General features: G+C 32.4%; 1 protein-coding gene and 1 long non-coding RNA gene across 2 annotated transcripts; one reads left to right on the top strand and one right to left on the bottom strand.

Moving 5' to 3' along the window:
* Nucleotides 1-474: 474 nt before the first annotated feature.
* Nucleotides 475-2,952, bottom strand: LOC136997066 (uncharacterized). The gene is made up of 3 exons (XR_010887881.1): nucleotides 2,210-2,952; nucleotides 1,990-2,123; nucleotides 475-1,914 (listed from the first exon to the last, which is right to left on the bottom strand). It is a non-coding gene; the product is annotated as an uncharacterized lncRNA (long non-coding RNA).
* A 1,458-nt stretch (nucleotides 2,953-4,410) lies between these two features.
* On the top strand, nucleotides 4,411-13,681 carry LOC136997062 (nose resistant to fluoxetine protein 6-like). The gene is made up of 9 exons (XM_067347248.1): nucleotides 4,411-5,394; nucleotides 5,530-5,902; nucleotides 10,065-10,947; nucleotides 11,035-11,114; nucleotides 11,201-11,296; nucleotides 11,368-11,497; nucleotides 12,392-12,566; nucleotides 12,788-12,930; nucleotides 13,000-13,681. The coding sequence occupies exons 3-9, from the start codon at nucleotides 10,798-10,800 to the stop codon at nucleotides 13,132-13,134; spliced, it is 909 nt and encodes a 302-aa protein (XP_067203349.1). The 5' UTR covers nucleotides 4,411-5,394; nucleotides 5,530-5,902; nucleotides 10,065-10,797; the 3' UTR covers nucleotides 13,135-13,681.
* Nucleotides 13,682-13,787: the final 106 nt, after the last annotated feature.

Below are 13,787 nucleotides of genomic sequence, written 5' to 3' on the forward strand. Positions count from 1 at the left end.
GACGCGGTGCGGCGAGACTTTTTAAGTGCAACTAATTCCGAGCGCTGATTTATTACTTACTACAGCTGCAAAATTGTTTTCGTCTTCTAAGAATGTTTCCAATAAATCCAACTGATCTTCTGTCTTGACAAACAAAGCTGGAAGATTTATAGGTTTTTGAAATCTCTTTTTATTCAGAAGATGAGACCTGTTGAGCCTCTCTTGATTTATAATAATTATATCTATTATAATTATATCTTCTTATTAATTTTTCTAATCTAACATCCCAGGTAGCACATGTTCGTTTCATATACGTTTCCTAAATGTATCCAATGTTTCTTAACCGTTAAGCATCAATAAGAAACGTTTTTGAAACCATTTAACAAAAACATTTTTAAAACCATAATTAAAAAAAATGTTTTTTTCACGTTTCTAAAAAACAGAAAAAAATAAATGTTTTAAATTCAAAATTATGTATACGTATAATCACTACAGAGACTACATGTTAATTTCTATTTCCAAATGTGCGAATACTAAAAAGGGCATTGAGGTTTATAATTATCGATTCTCATGTATAGATCATAAACAGGAATTTTGCTATTATAAAACTTTTTTATTAGTTAAATAACCAGAGTTAGTCGAAATGAGGGACTAAAAAATTGATGTTGCAACATAATTATTATGATCAAATCATAAAATCATATTATCTTTTCATTATCCATGTCTGTTAAAAATATAATTTTTTATTTATATTGCATTTTATAATGGTAAAAATTATTATATGTAGAAAGCGAATAAAAATAACATCGAATCGATATTTAAATGATGTAATATCGATTGCTTAGCAAAAAAATACATAATTTGCATGTTTAAGAATCTGGCGATGAATACGTGTCACAAATAATTTTTTCCTTTAAAAAATGTGAGCCATATAGAGCCAGACTTCGAAATAAGCTTCAAATTTCGGGCAATATTTCGATACGATGAAATGTCGATGATTTCGATGTCAATTAGACGTCGATTTGATGGATCATTTTTCGTTGGGACTGTGTCTGCAATTTAGAAAAGGACACATATAGAGTGTGAGGCTCTCTGTCTCTTTCTTACACCAACCAGTCAGCGAATAAGGCGGGCTTTAGGCCGGCGTCACATAGAACCCGTAATCCGTAATCCGCACCGGAAGTCCGCAAAAGTTACTAGGTATTTCGTCCGTAACGTTACGTGTGTTTTTATCTTTTTGTGTCCCATGGAGCCGTAATTCCATGAAATTTCCGTAAAAGTTATTACAAGTTACTAGTTATTACTAGTAATGCTTTTTCTAATTTTATTTATTTAACTAAATTTGACGATTTAATTAAAATTTTTGTTAAAATTATAATATATTCTGTAGTTTTCTTATGAATAAAATACAAATAAACAATTATAATCTGTTAAATAAAAAATAGTAATACCGTTACGTGTGTATTTACGGCTCCATGGGACACAAGGAGATAAAAACACACGTAACGTTACGGACGCAATTTCTACAAGGAGGCATGTAAGCACGCAATGCAATTGCACTCCGACTTTAAATAAAAATAAACGTGTCATAATCTTAATAATTGTTATTTTTATAAAGTGATTTGTTTGACAATTTTGAAATAAGAAGCATAATCAATTTTCGGTTCATGTTATTAGTTATGATTACAATGTTGAAAAATTCAGTGGCTTCTTCATTTCATCAAAGAAAACTAACGTACAATAGAGTGATTTACATGTTTACAATTTATTTAAAATTGAAGAGGCTGGAAAGTGCCAAAAAACAGAAGCGCAAGTGCTGGGTGCGACCGATATTTCAGCTGGAAAGAAGACGATTGCAAGGAGCAAGCGACAACTTGGTACTAGAAATGCAATTGAATGATTCAGACAAGTATTTCAATTACTTTAGAATGTCACCTGAAACATTTCAAAGACTATTAGTATTGGTTGGACCAGGTATTACAAAACAAGAGTGTATCAGGGAACCAATACCTCCTCGTACTCGATTGGAAGTCACTTTACGCTATTTAGCATACTTCCTCATCGAATGTTACAAAACATTTATGTTTTATTAATTCGTTCATGTCGTCCGACATTATCCACCCGCAATAGCCACATTTCATTCGCTGTAAAATAAGATACATTTATTAATAATTTATATTTATAACAGCTTGCATATATCAAATAGCATTTAATATAAAATATTATTTACTGCAGAATATACAGAAGTCATCGTGAGCACTGACAACAAAACCTAAAATTTACGCGTCAAACGCCGTAAGTGAGGGAACATTCATACATGAAATATCTAAAATACAGACAGACGCAATCCCTAGTAACTTTTGCGGACTTCCGGTGCGGATTACGAATTACGAGTTCTATTAGCGTTTTCGATTATACAGGATTTGAACGACCCAGGGTTGGTTAATGACGTCATTGCAACCTCTCCACCAATGAAAGACTTGCATTTATAGTAAAATAGTGATTGATCAACCCTGGGTCGTTCAAATCCTGTATAATCGAAAACGCTATATGTAAGGCCGGCGTCACATAGAACCCGTAATCCGTAATCCGCACCGAAAGTCCGCAAAAGTTACTAGGGATTGCGTCCGTAACGTTACGTGTGTTTTATCTCCTTGTGTCCCATGGAGCCGTAATTCCATGAAATTTCCGTAAAAGTTACTAAAAGTTACTAGTTATTACTAGTAATGCTTTTTTTAATTTTATTTATTTAACTAAATTTGACGATTTAATTAAAATTTTTGTTAAAATTATAATATATTCTGTAGTTTTCTTATGAATAAAATACAAATAAACAATTATAATTTGTTAAATAAAAAATAGTAATACCGTTACGTGTGTATTTACGGCTCCATGGGACACAAGGAGAAAAAACATACGTAACGTTACGGACGCAATCCCTAGTAACTTTTGCGGACTTCCGGTGCGGATTACGGATTAGGCCGGCGTCACATAGAACCCGTAATCCGTAATCCGCACCGAAAGTCCGCAAAAGTTACTAGGGATTGCGTCCGTAACGTTACGTGTGTTTTATCTCCTTGTGTCCCATGGAGCCGTAATTCCATGAAATTTCCGTAAAAGTTACTAAAAGTTACTAGTTATTACTAGTAATGCTTTTTTTAATTTTATTTATTTAACTAAATTTGACGATTTAATTAAAATTTTTGTTAAAATTATAATATATTCTGTAGTTTTCTTATGAATAAAATACAAATAAACAATTATAATCTGTTAAATAAAAAATAGTAATACCGTTACGTGTGTATTTACGGCTCCATGGGACACAAGGAGAAAAAACACACGTAACGTTACGGACGCAATCCCTAGTAACTTTTGCGGACTTCCGGTGCGGATTACGGATTAGGCCGGCGTCACATAGAACCCGTAATCCGTAATCCGCACCGAAAGTCCGCAAAAGTTACTAGGGATTGCGTCCGTAACGTTACGTGTGTTTTATCTCCTTGTGTCCCATGGAGCCGTAATTCCATGAAATTTCCGTAAAAGTTACTAAAAGTTACTAGTTATTACTAGTAATGCTTTTTTTAATTTTATTTATTTAACTAAATTTGACGATTTAATTAAAATTTTTGTTAAAATTATAATATATTCTGTAGTTTTCTTATGAATAAAATACAAATAAACAATTATAATCTGTTAAATAAAAAATAGTAATACCGTTACGTGTGTATTTACGGCTCCATGGGACACAAGGAGAAAAAACACACGTAACGTTACGGACGCAATCCCTAGTAACTTTTGCGGACTTCCGGTGCGGATTACGGATTACGGGTTCTATGTGACGCCGGCCTTACGGGTTCTATGTGACGCCAGCCTTAAATCAGCGAAAATGAAAACCACTGAAATCTATAATATACTGGAGCAAGCTTTCAAGGAGTGGGAGTGTCTCCTCGGTCGAAGGAGACACCCCCACTCTTAATTTAGACTTAATTTTGAAAATTAAAACGATTAGTAACAGTATTCAGTTAACAGGATCGAAAGAACGTACAAGTATTCTGCTACATGTTATAGCCCAAATATGTTACACCGGAAAATTGCATTTATTTTGTGCATTTGTGTAAATTTTTTTGTGTTAATGTGTGTCTCTGCGCAAATTCACAAATTCAACGAAAATAATGGCAGTAATTATACACTACCTGCGTATACCATTGCCTCAAGAGCCGATCTTCTCAACTCGACATGTGGAAAGGAGTTACACAATTTTCGAGACGCTGTTGATCAACGAATACTGTGGAGTTTGAGAAGTTAGTAAAATTCTTAATACATTGTTTATTGACTGTTTTCAATATTGGGATGTAGTTCCGAAAAGCCCACACCTCCGATTTGCTCTAAACTACGCTTTTTATTGTACTTTTGCGCGCTGATTACGAATATGGCCATGCCGATTGGCGACAAGATCATTTTCGAAGTCAAAAAAACTCAAAAATTATCATTTTTTTAACCACTTCAGTGGTAGACTTCTCCGAAAGGTTTGTACCAAAAATGGTAAGAGTCAAAAGTTAAAATATCGAAAAACGGTGAAACACGAGTTCAAAGTTTTCGAAGAAACTACTTTTCGGAATGGGTGTGGGTCGAGTGGGGAGCCCTACGGAAGGGCTCTAATACTGAAAAACTAAACACATAGATTTGGGTTGGAACCTCGCTTTGCGTGGAAAGTTGCAAACCCATGTGGAACCTCGCTTCGCGTTGTAAAGTGTATACGTGAATACGGCGGAACCTACTGCATAATGCAGGGGGGTGGGAGTCTTTCCAATTATCTCATTTTTTTCGAAAAATATTGGTTCCATGCAAAAAATACATAAAATATAAATAATGTATTTTTTCAAGAGCTACAACTTTTACTTAAAACATTTCTTTGTTACATCAATATTTATCAAAATAATGTAAAAAAAAAGATAATTTTTGAGTTTTATTTTACGATTTTTCTGCTTTACTGAAGATGATCAAATTATTGATCAAAACGTCTAAATATTACTTTAATTTTTGTTTTCTATACAAAGATTGTTAACAAATAATATTTATTTTTATAATTATTAGTCGTTGATTAATAATCATTAAAAAATACTATATTATATTTTGATTAAATAATAATTGTTTATTTTTTATCTTTAAGTGCTAGATTCTAGTGGTGAACCTAAATCCGGCTTTCTTTATGGAAATAATTATTGGCTAGGCAGTCGCAGTCAGTGTTACGATACAATGAATAGATATTCTTGGGAACTGTCAAAACAATATTTATTAAATAATTCACTATACCGTGATCCACAAAAAGAGTATCCGCCTTTTAAAATTAATTACTTTGTTGCCCACTTCAAACACAATAGTACTCTTCAGTACCACGTAAATTTACCAAACGAAGTAAGTTGACAGATCTTTATAAAGTAAGAAATCGCATAGAACATATCAAATTTTAAATCAATTTATTGAAATAGAATAGTAACATATATTTGAGATATTACAATGTTACAATATGTAAACAGAATTGCTTTTCAGGATTTAATTGTACTTGGCCTCTGTTTACCAGCATCATGTTCCACAAATGACCTAAGCTTTATTCTGGAAAGAATATTTCAAGATAGACTTCTCTTGATTGGTAATCTTTATTCCATGGATTTCAGATTGATCGAAGTTAAAGATCTAAAAGACGATCAATTTAGTGGTGCGATATCTCTGACCAGGTTCGTCGAAAAATAAAAAGTCATATACCTATATATGTATGTATGTATATATATATCTATATATATATGATAAGTATTAATTTTTGATTGCAGTGTTATTTTAATGCTTACTATTTGCGTGATGATAATCGGAACTATATATGATGTATTCGTGCATCAAAAACACTTAAATGTAAAGAGTAAAACTCGTAAGTATATATCATGTCCAAAATTTCTCAGCTTTCTTCAAGAACAATAATAGATTACCAGTAATTATTATATATAATCACTTAGATTACCATAATTATGATCATAAATATTGTAGAGTTTATATTTCAATAAATACCTTTATGCTCTATAATTTAAAATTATTTAATGAATTTCATATCAGTAAGAAATTTATTTATACAGGATGTCTCAGAATAACTACGACAACGCTCGTAAGCGGATAGAGTACTGTAAACTGAACTGAAAAGTTCTTTATCATTTTACAATTTTCACAATAATTATGGAGAATTTAATTAAAAAGAATTGACAAATAAGCGCGCGTTTCACGCGGTAGCTTGACTGTAAAATGTATGCTCTACCCATACAGCACACAAAGATTGCATACACATTGCATCAATCTTTCATCGCAATGTTGCAATATTGCAAATTCACTGCAAAATGTTGTTGCATCATTGCTGTGGGATTGCAGCAACGTTAAAATGTCCGCTTTTAGGAAGATTGTAACGAAATATTACAGTAATATTGTAATGTGATGAATTTGCAATAATGCATTGTTATTGCAATCTTAGAATAATGTTGCATATATTTTTATTTATTCGGACATTTATCTTTCCGATTTTTGAACAATCAGTTCAATATCTGAATTTCCTGTGTTGAGGTCGTATCAGAAAAATTAAACTGATAAAAATAATTACTATGCCTTTAATCTTACTAGCCACTCTTTGCAAGTTTCATATAATCATCATGTCAAAAACTTAAATACAAGATAGATTTTGCAACGCGCGTCGCATAGCGGTAAACAAACGAACTAGCGATTACCAAATATTGCTATTGCAATGTTATTGGAATGTTGCTGTTACATTCTCATGAAATATTACAATTACAGGTTGCAATAATGTCTCAACAATATTACATTGCAATTTGCAAGATTGTAACATTGCTGCAATGTAATTGCAATGCTCTGTGTTGTATGGGTATTCAAGGAGAAATACAGGTCAAAGAAACGTTTAATAAACATCTAATAGACATTTCTTCGACCTGTGTTTCTCCCTGGGTAAAAATGTGCTAAGCGAGTGTCGCATAGCAACGAAAATTGGCGCGAAGGATAGCAACTACTAATTAAAAAGTGTTATTTTTGGTTATTCCTGGTAAGTCGGAGCATTTGTGACTCATTGTAGAATGGCTCTTATGCCCGTATCAGACTACACATTAAAGATTAAGATTGAAGATTAAAGATTGAAATTTGACTAATCAGGACAAAGAACTTTTAACTCGTTTTGTTTCGATTGGTCAAATTTTAATCTTTAATCTTCAATCTTCAATCTTCAATACGTAGTCTCATACGGGCTTTACTTTTCGTTGCCGTGTAGTAGTAGTAGATGTGTTGTGGCACCGAGGGGTCATCCCTCTTACAGCCATCTGAGTCTGGTGAGAATGGTGATAAATTTTGTATGGTACTAATCACTGTGTGTTGTATGTATGTGTAATGTGTATGTGCGCTAGTGTATATGAGTGTGTATGACCGCAGTGTGTGAGCTCAGGTTCGTAGGTATGCTAAGCCCAAATGACTGTGCGGTTCAGCCATCCTTGCGGGGTTTGTTCGTTGCCGTGCGACACTCGCTTAGCACATCTTTAGGCTATGAACCTAAGGCCGGCGTCACATATAGCGTTTTCGATTATACAGGATTTGAACGACCCAGGGTTGGTTAATGACGTCATTGCAACCTCTCCACCAATGAAAGACTTGCATTTATAGTAAAATAGTGATTGATCAACCCTGGGTCGTTCAAATCCTGTATAATCGAAAACGCTAATAGAACCCGTAATCCGTAATCCGCACCGGAAGTCCGCAAAAGTTACTAGGGATTGCGTCCGTAACGTTACGTATGTTTTTTCTCCTTGTGTTCCATGGAGCCGTAAATACACACGTAACGGTATTACTATTTTTTATTTAACAGATTATAATTGTTTATTTGTATTTTATTCATAAGAAAACTACAGAATATATTATAATTTTAACAAAAATTTTAATTAAATCGTCAAATTTAGTTAAATAAATAAAATTAAAAAAAGCATTACTAGTAATAACTAGTAACTTTTAGTAACTTTTACGGAAATTTCATGGAATTACGACTTCATGGGACACAAAAAGATAAAACACACGTAACGTTACGGACGCAATCCCTAGTAACTTTTGCGGACTTTCGGTGCGGATTACGGATTACGGGTTCTATGTGACGCCGGCCTAAGAATATATAAACAGAGCGATAAGTGGTCATAGGCCGGTATTCATAGGGCGGTATTCATAGTCCGTTCTTATATTCAAGATCGTCTTAAGCACGAACTTATATTCGCTCTCTTCGTCAGACACAATCTATGTGTGACGAAGAGAGCGAATATAAGTCCGTGCTTAAGACAACCTTAAATATAAGAACGGACTATGAATACCGGCCATAGTCCGTTCTTATATTCAAGATCGTCTTAAATACGGACTTATATTCGCTCTCTTCGTCACACATAGATTGTGTCTGACGAAGAGAGCGAATATAAGTTCGTGCTTAAGACAATCTTGAATATAAGAACGGACTATGAATACCGGCCTAAGGGCGGTATTCATAGTCCGTTTTTATATTCAAGATCGTCTTAAGCACGAACTTATATTCGCTCTCTTCGTCAGACACAATCTATGTGTGACGAAGAGAGCGAATATAAGTCCGTGCTTAAGACAATCTTAAATATAAGAACGGACTATGAATACCGGCCATAGGCCGGTATTCATAGTCCGTTCTTATATTCAAGATCGTCTTAAGCACGAACTTAGGGCGGTATTCATAGTCCGTTCTTATATTCAAAATCGTCTTAAGCACGAATTTATATTCGCTCTCTTCGTCACACATAGATTGTGTCTGACGAAAAGAGCGAATATAAGTTTGTGCTTAAGACGATCTTGAATATAAGAACGGACTATGGGCGGTATTCATAGTCCGTTCTTATATTCAAGATCGTCTTAAGCACGAACTTATATTCGCTCTCTTTGTCAGACACAATCTATGTGTGACGAAGAGAGCGAATATAAGTCCGTGCTTAAGACAACCTTAAATATAAGAACGGACTATGAATACCGGCCTATGAATACCGTTCTTATATTTGCTCTCTTCGTCAGACACAATCTATATAATAAGTAATGTATATAAGTAACGCTTAAGACGATTTTGAATATAAGAACGGACTATGAATACCGCCCTTAGATCTTATAGACGAGGTAGTTGAAGCCTGAGCGGCAGGAGGAAATCATGCAGCTAGTTGATTTTTACAGAAAATTAAGTTTTTTTAAGAAAATGAATATTTATAATTAAGTTCCGCAGGACAAAAAAATTTTAATAAAATTTCAATGGCCGGTATTCATAGAGTCCGTTCTTATATTCAAAATTGTCTTAAGCACGGACTTATATTCGCTCTCTTCGTCAGACACAATCTATGTGTGACGAAGAGAGCGAATATAAGTCCGTGCTTAAGACAATTTTGAATATAAGAACGGACTATGAATACCGCCCAATATATGTATATATATATTTAAAGTCCCTCAACACGTAGCCATCTAGCGGTTCAATGTGAAACAATGACAGAAAAATCACAAAAATTTGTTGCCGTGAAATCACCTTATATTCTTACACCGTGTTTAGAGTATACATTTTAGGCCGAATCTACAATAGATGTAGTAAACTTTAAGAAATTGACCAATTACAGTCGATTATTCTTCTAAGATTTGTCTATGAGTGGTCAATTTCTTAAAGATTACTACACTTATTGTAAACTTAGCCTTACAGTCAAGCCACGTGAAACGCGCTCTTATTTGTCAATTCTTTTTAATTAATTTCTCGATAATTATTGCGAAAATTGCAAAACGGTAAATTTTTCAGTTCGGTTTATTGTGCTCTATCCGCTCACGAGCGTTATCATGGTTATTCTGAGACACTCTCTTTGCGTATATTGTATATCTATTGTTTATTCGTATAAAACTTATCCATATTTCTTTGTATTTATTTTTGTATGACTGTTTTTTTTACATAATAATTTCATTATTTTCAAAGTATCTTTATTTGTATATTAATATACTATTAAAACTTTTAAATTGTTATTCAGATGAGAATAATATACACGAACAGATGGAAATAACTGCTTTGTCATCGCATCAGGAAAGTAAACTTGGAAAAATATTAATATGTTTCTCCATTTATACAAATACAAAAATAATATTAAGCACGAAAGTAGAAGATGATTCAATATCTATTATTCACGGTTTAAGATTTATTTCCACGATTTTGATTATCAGCATTCACACATATTTTTTCTCAATTGACTATATTGGCAAGTAATTTAAAAAAATTGTATTGTTTGTATTATATTTTACGATTAATATTTTTCATGCATAACATAAATCATTTTGTACATATAGATAATAGAACATGGGGTATAAGATTAAGCACCGGTTTTCTCGTTCAAATAGTCAGCAATGGGACTACAATGGTTGAGACATTTCTTTTTCTAAGCGGATTTTTATTGACCTACTCATATCTAAAGCATGCAAAAGATCAAGAGAAAACTATGCCGATTAACTACAGAGAGAAACTAAATGAGTTCTTTTTTTTTATAATAAAAAGATTTATACGGTATGTTCTTCATTATTTTGTTTTACATGAACAATAACTAAAACAATTCAATAAGTATAATAAAATAAATAATATAGTAATAAAGAAAACAAAAGAATATAAAGTAAGAACAATTTAAAAATTAAAGTTAAGGAATGAAACTAGTAATAATAACTTTTATAAAAATTTATTGGTAAACTTTTATTTTAAGGCTAACACCGGTTTATATGATGATGATTGGAATAACGCAATTAAATTGGTCTTGGTACGACAAAACATCACAATTTTACATGAGTGACAAACTGCACGAACTTTGCGCAAAATATTGGTGGAGAAATCTTTTGTATATTAATAATCTATTTGATTATAACACAATGGTATAAATATATGTTTATTTAAAATGTTTATTTAATATCATGCTTATGTAAAAGCTTATTTATTTTTCAGACCTTTTTTTTTTGCAGTGTATGTCTTGGACTTGGTATCTTGCCATTGATATGCAATTCTATATAATCGGTGTTGTCCTATTAATTTTATCTACTATGTAAGTTGACTGTATATTGACGTGTATATTTATGGTATCATACAATTAATTTCTTTAGTGCACATATTTGAATAAGTAAATTTCAGATACTTTTACACAGCTGTCGTCATCTTGGGCATTCTTTTAATCGGCACAATTGTGTTGTCTGGCTATATTTCATATAGCTATGAATATGTTCCGACGTAAGTTATAAAAAAGATTTTATTAATCATAAAACTTATCATTAAATAAATGTTTTTTCTCGTTGTTACAGATTGGATGAAATGTTCAGACTTGCAAATGTTTTATATCTGCCATCATGGATCAGAATAAGTTCATATCTTGTTGGAATAATTATGGGTTACATTTTAGTAAAGCTAAAAAGAAAATTGATCTTAAATAGGGTAAAATGTTATTTATATTTGGATACAAATATTTTGAGAAGATTTCAACTGTTTACATTCCCATTTGCCAACAGCTTTGTTTGCCTACAACATTTTGCCGACAGCTTTGATTGCCTGCAAGCATTATTATTACACACAAGTAATTAATAAAAATACAAACATACCCGATACAGCACAGAATATTGCAGCAACATTGCGGCAATATTGCAGCAATATTGCAATGTTGCTGGAATGTTGTAATATTGCCGCAATGTTGCTGCAATATTCTGTGCTGTATGGGGCGTTTGCACACAAAACATTATTATTGCGCACATACACATTGCACACATAAAATAAGGAAATTGTATTAACACTTTGCACACAGGATATTATTGCGCACATACAAATTGCACACATGACTTTATGATATAAACCTCGTCTCGCATCTGAAGCACAGGGTGATGTGAGCTGGACCTCGCTTTGCGTGAAAACTTGCAAACCCGCGTGAAATCGTCTAATTATAAACCTTTGAGTACCGTGTGTCTGTCGATTTCCTTATTTCATGTGTGCAATGTGTATGTACGCAATAACGTCATGTGTGCAAACGTACGTTTGTATTTTTAATTTTGCATGTGCACAATAATGCTTGTAGCCAAACTCTCTGTAGGCAATTAGGAATGTCGGCAATCGAAGCTGTCGGCAAAATGTTGTAGGCAAATGAAGCTGTTGGCAAATGGAAGTGTAGGCAGTTGGGACCCTCCCAAATATTTTGTGAAAAATGCGCAATTATTAAAATAATTATTATAATATGTAAATAAACTATTAAATAATTATTTATAAATTAATAATTTAAAAAAAAAAATTGTTTAGTTTTTTTAAGTATATTGCTTTCATTACTATTGTCATTAATTTCAGCAAATTGTAATTTTATGTTGGTGCCTTGGAAGTGCTTGTAACATTTTTGTGTTGTTCGGCCTTTACAAGCGACATATATCAGTTCTATCTACTGCTATCTATATCGCATTAAGCAAAACTGTTTGGGCCATTGGTATAGGATGGATTGTAATAGCATGTTCCACTAAAAACGGAGGTTTGTTATTTTACGGTATAAATAAATATTATTATCAAATCTGTGCATAAATGTAACAAATAAAATTGTTGCAATGTATTATTCATAATTTGTATTTTGCTCAATTTTATTTTTGATCAATTTTTTAACTACATATTGTTATAATGAGTAGAATAATGTAAAGAAAAATGCTAAAGTTTCGAAAAGTGTAATTTCTCAAATGTTTTTTTTTTTTATTACAGGCATTATTGAGAAAATATTATCATTCAAAGGCTTCATCCCTCTTAGTAGACTCACGTATTGCGCTTATCTTATACATCCTTTCATCATACAATCGATTAACTTGTATGGTGAAACAACCCGCCACATAGACTTGCTGCCCTTAGTAAGAATACAGACATCTAAAACTGATACCGATAAAAAATACCCTTATTGTCGTAATTTTTGTTTTCAGGTTAACATGTTTTTGGGATACGTTGTGATTTCTTTCGGATGTAGTTATATATTAACCTTAATGGCAGAAATGCCGTATATCTCGCTAATGCAAATGTATACTCAATCTCGCGGTGGAAGAAAATTAAGAGTGTGAAATTGTAATTCCGCAGAATTGTGAGATGCTGTAATATGTGTTGGCCAACACATTAGCTTGCATTGTTCAATTATAATTATATTTAATTAATCTAAAATGCGAGATGTATAACAATTATTATAAAATAACATTACTTCTAGACGAAAATTCTTACTTTACTAAATAACAATTTTCAATAAACATTTTTATTAATTATACTTGATGATTTATTTTAAATGTTCACCTAAAATATTTAAAGAGTTGCATTATTTCAAAAAAGTTTTCGACAAAAGTTTTCAGATAGCCAAGTCTGCCGAAAACATATTTTGCTAAAACTTGCTACAAATTTTGCTGACAATAAAAATGCAAATTTAATACAGGATTTGTTTTATCCAACTATGTCACCATAATGCAAGCGGAAATGTAACAAAATCTGCTGACATAATTTTGATAGCAAATCGGCGGTAGAATACGAGCAAACCTACTAATATAATTTGAGGTCAAATTGATGCCAAAAACCAAGCAAAATCTGCGCAGCGCTAAAATAAATTTATAAATTTATCTTATTCGTTCGCATCACTAAAATAAATTATTAGTTATTTCTTATTGATACGAGATAATTCAAATTATCATCCGCTACGTTTTCTTAAGGGGGAACACCAGGGTGACGGCCG

The sequence above is a fragment of the Linepithema humile genome, chromosome 1 (genome assembly GCF_040581485.1).
Source record: "Linepithema humile isolate Giens D197 chromosome 1, Lhum_UNIL_v1.0, whole genome shotgun sequence".
NCBI lineage: Eukaryota > Metazoa > Arthropoda > Insecta > Hymenoptera > Formicidae > Linepithema > Linepithema humile.

Excerpts from the sequence above, each read along its gene's own strand:
- LOC136997062 (XM_067347248.1), top strand. The coding sequence starts at position 10,798 with ATGATGATGATTGGAATAACGCAATTAAATTGGTCTTGGTACGACAAA. Across the intron at positions 11,498-12,391 it reads GAAAATTGATCTTAAATAGG|CAAATTGTAATTTTATGTTG; the intron begins GTAAAATGTTAT and ends CATTAATTTCAG. Across the intron at positions 12,567-12,787 it reads ATGTTCCACTAAAAACGGAG|GCATTATTGAGAAAATATTA; the intron begins GTTTGTTATTTT and ends TTTTTATTACAG.